The 6797-nt window shown below is 36.5% G+C and overlaps 1 protein-coding gene across 1 annotated transcript in view; it reads right to left on the bottom strand.

Moving 5' to 3' along the window:
- Positions 1-2633: 2633 nt before the first annotated feature.
- Positions 2634-6797, bottom strand: part of PKIA (cAMP-dependent protein kinase inhibitor alpha) — a 9278-nt gene continuing 5114 nt past the window's right edge. Inside the window, exon 2 of the mRNA XM_007944641.2 lies at positions 2634-2713. Within this exon, the coding sequence (XP_007942832.1) occupies positions 2634-2713 (80 nt within the window). The remainder of the gene's footprint in view (positions 2714-6797) is intronic.

The following is a 6797-nucleotide window of genomic DNA, read 5'->3' as shown; positions in this document are numbered from 1 at the left end:
GTCCTTTAAAATATGGAGCCTGGACCAGTCCATCTCCCAATGTTTCCTTTCAGATAAACATGCTCTGTAATTGGCTTTAATTTTATGGCATGTGAAGTAGGAATATCCCTGGAGACAGATACAAATGGTTTCAAATCCTAATTCTCATTAGCTTTTTAAGATTGGAAAACCTATGCCTTATTGAAACCAAATTTCGTAATCTCTGACATGGAACAGTGATAGGTCTCTAATAGAATTGGTTGAGGATTATATGGGAAAACATGGATGCAAAGTGATTTACATAGTATCTGTTGTTTAGTAGGCATTCAATGCCTTGGTTTCCTATTCTTTCTTTCTCTTCTTAAAAATTCAGATCTATGTGTATTATTGACTTGGAAATAAAAGAAATGACAATAAAGTTTGGATGATATTGTGAACTTTTGCTGAGCAAAATTTGTAAGATGTGGACATTTTCGAAAACAGATTTTTATTTTCTCAGTTGGGAAATGCTTCTGAGTTTGACTATAACAGATAAAGTAGCAGTAAGATGTCAAATGGACTCAAAAGCTCCATGACTTTGCAATTTAGCACTATTATATATTCAAAGACAAGCATGACACACATGCATTAATATATTACATAGGAATATAAAACCTCACATATTCTCAGCACTGGTCCTCAAATCATGTGAGATCAGTTTGGAATTCTACAACTTTAAGGAGGGTAGAACTTTACCTAGATTCACAAGAAAACTATGAGGACATTGAAAAGTATAGGGTTGGATATTTAAAATGGTCTATCACAGATATTTAAAAGAGCCCCATGAACCTCTTTTCATACTTTTATTAGTCTACTAATAATTTTTTTTTTTTTTAATTTTAACTGGAAATTTTGCCTTCTATTGGGTTAGATAGAAGGAAGTACTCTGAACTTTAATCTTTCCTCTTTCTAGTCTCTAAAAGACTCACACTGTTTTTTTTGTTTGTTTGTTTGTTTTGTTTTGTTTCTAGCAACATCTGAGTGAGGACCAAAGGAGACCCAGACTCTTAGCCTAGTTAGTTAAAAAATACTGTGAAAGGAGATGTGGGCAGACTTACCTTTCACTTGGGGTGCACCTACACAGAGGGGCTGAGCTGCTGGTGTGTCCGCATAGATTGCCTGTTGCAATGCTGCTCTATCTGCTTCATCTGAGACTGAATCTAAGACCTTGAGGACAACTACATGGGATCTTGATTGTACAGGGGCTTCCTGTTGTCTGATATTTATCCAGTCATTCATGAACCACTGGCGCATTGCTGGTTCCTTATTTATTACCACTGACAAATGATTCATAATACTGACCAGAAAGATTACACAGCTCACAGAAATTTTCCATACAATAAATACCATGATGCCAAAACACAACAGAGGCCATCAGCAGTATTAAAGAAGATTTTTTTTTTAAAACTTCTAATGATGATTATTATTATATCTGAATGCGATTCACATAAATTATTAGTAAAAGTTTACAAACGTTAAAAAGTGCATAATAACATTTGGATTTGATAGGGCTGAAAAAAAAAAACATGAAAAACACAACACAAGGGCTTTACTTTTGTTATTGGTGTCCACATGATTGCAAAGAGAACTTTTCTCCATCTTTTGCAGCCTCAGGGAGGGAAATTGTCCTCCAAATTTAAATAGTAGCATACAGCATTATGAGACATTTTATTTAAATAGAAGAAAATATTTCCAGCTCTTAGTATCATCTTGTCTTCTCTTTCCCACTTTCCCAATTCTCCACAATTCTCATAATTAAAAAAAATTATTAGTTGAGAAAAAACACTTGACTTAGAAATAAAACTGATAGGTTGAATTCTGGTCAAACAGGCTGAATTCAGATAATATTCCCATTAATAGATATTATTAAATGCCAATTATAATAAAGCAATGGAGTCTCGACAAATCTATTAAATTCACCAACATACAGTGATCAAGGGGAAAAATTAAGTTAAAAACAAGTGTACTCTAGCCTGTGTACACCATCATACTACAGAAAAGAAAACAGAAAAGGCAGCCCTTTTAAAAATGAGTGGTATAAAAATTCACAGTAACATACATCATTTTTGTTTTTTATAAGCAATCAAAGAAGGGGGCAGTGCTGAGCATCTATTGTACGTTACAAAACAGTGTAAAGAACACAGCAGTAACACATGGATATATAATTCTAAAAACAACGCTTTCTGGATGATTCTTTTACTAGGTCAATACTTGAGCCAGAGCTCTTTACACTCTGGGGTTCAATCAACCCTTTGCAATTAGACACAATTAAATCCTCTGACATTGTGAGGGGCCAGATGCTACAGGAAGAATCATCATCTAGTGTCAGTGCTACTCTCTACAAGCATTCCATCATATGGTCAAGTGAAAGGATCCATACAACAACGACGTCCAAACACAAGCCACATGATCTCAACCATTGCTAATGACAGAGGTAGAGAAAAGTCTGCCTGCAGTCACAGCCTCTGCCCCCATTTTTAACATGGTAATGAGCAGGTTCCTGCAATGCAGCACAGCCATTTTCTTTTTCCCCTTTTCACTCATAGAAACAAATGTATTCCAGCCAGGCCTGGAGATTTGAGACATCGTCAGGTGTTGAAGGTCAAAGTGAAGTGTTAGCTTTCGGATTTTGCTGCTTCTCCTTGTCCTTCTCCACTTTGTTCTGTTGAGTTTCGTTGTGCATCTTCTTCTCCTTCTATAAGAGATAGTGAAACAAAATGCAAAAGGCAAATAAAAACTATTGCCTATATTTACTGTTTTTCAATATATCATATTAGAAACTTCGGAAGTACTCAAGAAGTCTGAAATTCTCATAGAGGCACCTGTATTTTTTGGTATGCAGATCACCATCAAGAAAATAGTTTCAATGTTTCATGGACTGTCTAACTTGGACAGCATGACTCAAAAACAAATTAACTGAAATTTCAGAGTAGTTATCATCTAGGTTTTTGACAAATAGCTAGGAAATCTCATGGCTAGGCCATAGTACTTAATAAAAATATTTTCACAAGTTATAATTCTAGATTCCTTTAGTTACAAGTGGGGAATGAATTTACTTCTGCCTGCCTTTTTTTTTTTATTATTTTTTTGCCTTATTTTAAGAAATATATGAAAATTTCATTTTCTATTTATAACTCAATTTATGTCTCATACCTTTTGTTATTTCACATTAAAAGCAAGAATGGAGGTGAAAGGACATTACTTTTCAGCTTCTCTGTCACTTCTTGCAAAGTTAAAAAGGTCTCTGGACTTCACTTGGAAATAAAATTGATAGTTTGAATTCTGGATCCCACAATTCCAGTAATACTACCCTAATAACTGTACCCTCAGCATCAATCTCAGCCAATGACATAGTGAACACTGAAATTAAACAGTTAAATAGCAAAACGAAACAAACAAAAAAACCCCAAATGCTGGTGAGGATGTGGAGAAACTGGAATCCTCACACACTGCTGGTAGGACTGTAAAATGGTTCAACCACTATGGAAACTGGAAAGGTGCTTCCTTAAGAGGCTAGAAATAGAAATACCATATGATCCAGCAATCCCACTACTAGGTATATCCTAGAGAAATAAGAGCCATGACATGAACAGTTATGTGCACACGTATGTTCATCACAGCACTATTCACAATAGCAAAAAGATGGAAATCAGCTAAATACCCATAAATAGATGAATGGTTGAACAAACTATGTGGTACATACACACAATGGAATATTACACAATGTTATTACACAATGTTAAACAACAATGATGAATCTGTGAAACATCTCATAACATGGATGAACCTAGAAAACATTATGTTGATTGATATCAGTCAATCACAAGAGACCAAATACTGTATGAGACCACTACTGTGAAAAGTCAAAAAGGAAAAGAGTTCCACACAAATATTATTTGATAGTTACCAGGGGTGGGGGTGACCAGGGGGTAAATCACTAAATAGAGGGTAGATACATATTAACTTGGGTGAAAGGCAAGGGAATTAAAGAAAAAAAAAAGTAATTGAATGATGAATTCACCCTGTATTAGGAAACTTTATGAGTGGAAGCTGTGGGCAGTCCTTTAGTCTACTACTCTAATATTTGCATGTGTTACTTGGTTATGAGATAATCAATATGGCTTTTTAGTGAAGTGAAATACTTAATATGGCCTTTGAGTCATACATGGTATTATAACTCCCATAGAGTGACTGGGTGTTGTTGTTGTTGCCTGCCGTGGAGTTGTCTGTGACTCATAGTGATCCTATGCAAGCAGAATAAAACACTGCCCAGTCCTGTGCCAGCTCCACAATCCTTGCTATACCTGAGCCCATCGTTGCAGCCACTGTGTCAATCCATCTTGTTGAGGGCCTTCCCATTTTTTATTGACCCTCCACTTTAGCAAGCATGATATCCTTCTCCAAGGAATGGTCTCTTCTGACAACATGACCAAAGTAGGTCAAACGAAGTCTGGCTATTCTCACTTCCAGGGAGCATCTTGGATGCACTTCCTCTAGGATAGATTTGTTCGTTCTTTTAGTAGTCCATGGTACTTTCACCATTCTTTGCCAACACCACGACTCAAAAGCATTGACTCTTCTTCGGTCTTCCTTATGAATTGTCCAACTCTCACATGTATATAAGATGATTGAAAATACCATGGCTTGTGTCAGGCACACCTTAGTCCTCACAAGATATTTTTGCTCTTCAGTACTTAAAAGATGTCTTTTGCAGCAGATTTGCTCAGTGCTATAAACCGTCTGATATCCTGGCTGCTGCTTCCATGGGTGTTGATTGTAGAATCATGTAATTTGAAGTCTTTGCCAACTTCAATCCTTTCTCCATTTATCATGATGCTGCTTATTGGTCCAGTTGTGAGTTTTTGTTTTCTTTATATTGAAGTGTAATCCATACTGCAGACTGTAGTCTTCAATCTTCATCACTAAGTGCTTCAAGTCATCCTCCCCTTCAGCAAGCAAAGTTGTGTCATCAGCATAACACAGGTTGCTAATGAGTCTTCCTCCAATCCTGATGTCACGTTCTTCTTTGGTCCAGCTTCTTGAATTATTTGCTCTGCGTACAGATTGAATAAGTATAGTTAAAGGATACAACCCTGATGTGCTCCCTTTTTGCTTTTAAACCATGCAGTACCCCTTTGTTCTAGTTGAACAATAGTCACCTGGTCTATGTACAGGTACCCCTTTGTTCTAGTTGAACAATAGTCTCCTGGTCTATGTACAGGTTCCTCGTGAGTACAATTAAGCATTCTGGAATTCCCATTCTTTTCAATATTATCCATAATTTGTTATGATCCACACAATTGAATGATTTTTCATACTCAATAAAACACAAGTAAACATCTTTTTGGTATTCTTTGCTTTCAGCTAAGATCCATCTGACGACAGTAATGATATCCGTCATTCCATGTCCTCTTCTGAATCCAGCTTGTATTTCTGGAAGTTCTCTGTCAATATACTGCTGCAACCATTTTTTAATTATCTTCAGTAAGATTTTATTTGCATGTGATATTAATGATATTTTTCGATAATTTCCACAGTCTGTGGGATCATCTTTTTTTGGAATGGGTACAAATATGGATTTCTTCCAGTCAGTTAGCCAGGTAGCTATCTTCCAAATCTCTTGGCATAGCTGTAAGTGTGCCTCCAGCGCAGTATCCATTTGTTGAAACATCTCCGTGGGTATTCTGTCACTTCCTGGAGCCTTGTTCTTCACCAAATCCTTCAGTGCAGCTTTGACTTTTTCCTTCAATACCATTGGTTCTTGATCATATGCCACCTCCTGAAATGGATGAACATCAACCAATTCTTTTTGGTACAGTGACTCTGTGTATTCTTTCCATCTTCTTTTGATGTTTCCTGCATCATTCAACATTTTGCCCAAAGAATCTTTCAGCATTGCAACTCGAGGCTTTAATTTTTTCCTTGGGTCTTTCAGCTTGAGAAATGATGAACATGTTCTTCCATTTTAGTTTTCTAACACCAGGTCTTTGCACATTTCATTATAATAATTGGCTTTGTCTTCTAGAGCTGCTCTTGGGAATCTTCTGTTCAGCTCTTTTATTTTGTCATTTTTTCCATTTGCTTTAGCTACTCTTTGCTCAAGAGCAAGTTTCAGAGACTTTTCTGACATGCATTTTGGTCTTTTCTCCCTTTCTTGTCTTTTTAATGACCTTTTGCTTTCTTCTTGGATGATGTTCTTGATGTCATCTCACAATTCCTCTGGTTTTCTGTCATTTGTGGTCAAAGCATCAAATCTATTTTTCAGATGGTCTCTAAATTCAGGAGAGATATATTCCAGGCCATATTTTGGCTCTCATGGAGTTGTTTTAATTGTTTTCAACTTCAACTTGAACTTGCATATGAGCAGTTGATGATCTGTTCCACAATCAGCTCCCTGGCTTTGTTTTGGCTGAAGATACTGAGCTTTTCCATTCTCTCTTGCCACAGATGTAGTCAGTCTGATTCCTGTGTACTCCATCTGGTGAAGTCCATGTATATAGCTGCTGTTCGTGTTGCTGAAAAAAGGTATTTGCAATGAGTAAGTTGTTGGTCTTGCAAAACTCTATCATGCAATCTTCAGTGTTATTTCTATCACCAAGGCCAATTTTTCCAACCACCTATGATTCTTCTTTGTTTCCAACTTTCACATTCCAATCACCAGGGATAATCAGCACATCTTGATTTCATGTTTGGTCAATTTCAGACTGCAGAAGTTGGTAAAAATCTTCAATTTCTTTGTCTTTGGCTTTGGTGGTTGGTGCATAAATTTGAATAATAGT

This window comes from Orycteropus afer, unplaced genomic scaffold (genome assembly GCF_000298275.1).
Source record: "Orycteropus afer afer isolate SDZICR_OR568_19922 unplaced genomic scaffold, OryAfe1.0 scaffold00129, whole genome shotgun sequence".
NCBI lineage: Eukaryota > Metazoa > Chordata > Mammalia > Tubulidentata > Orycteropodidae > Orycteropus > Orycteropus afer.
This window is presented reverse-complemented; position numbering and strand designations above follow the sequence as displayed.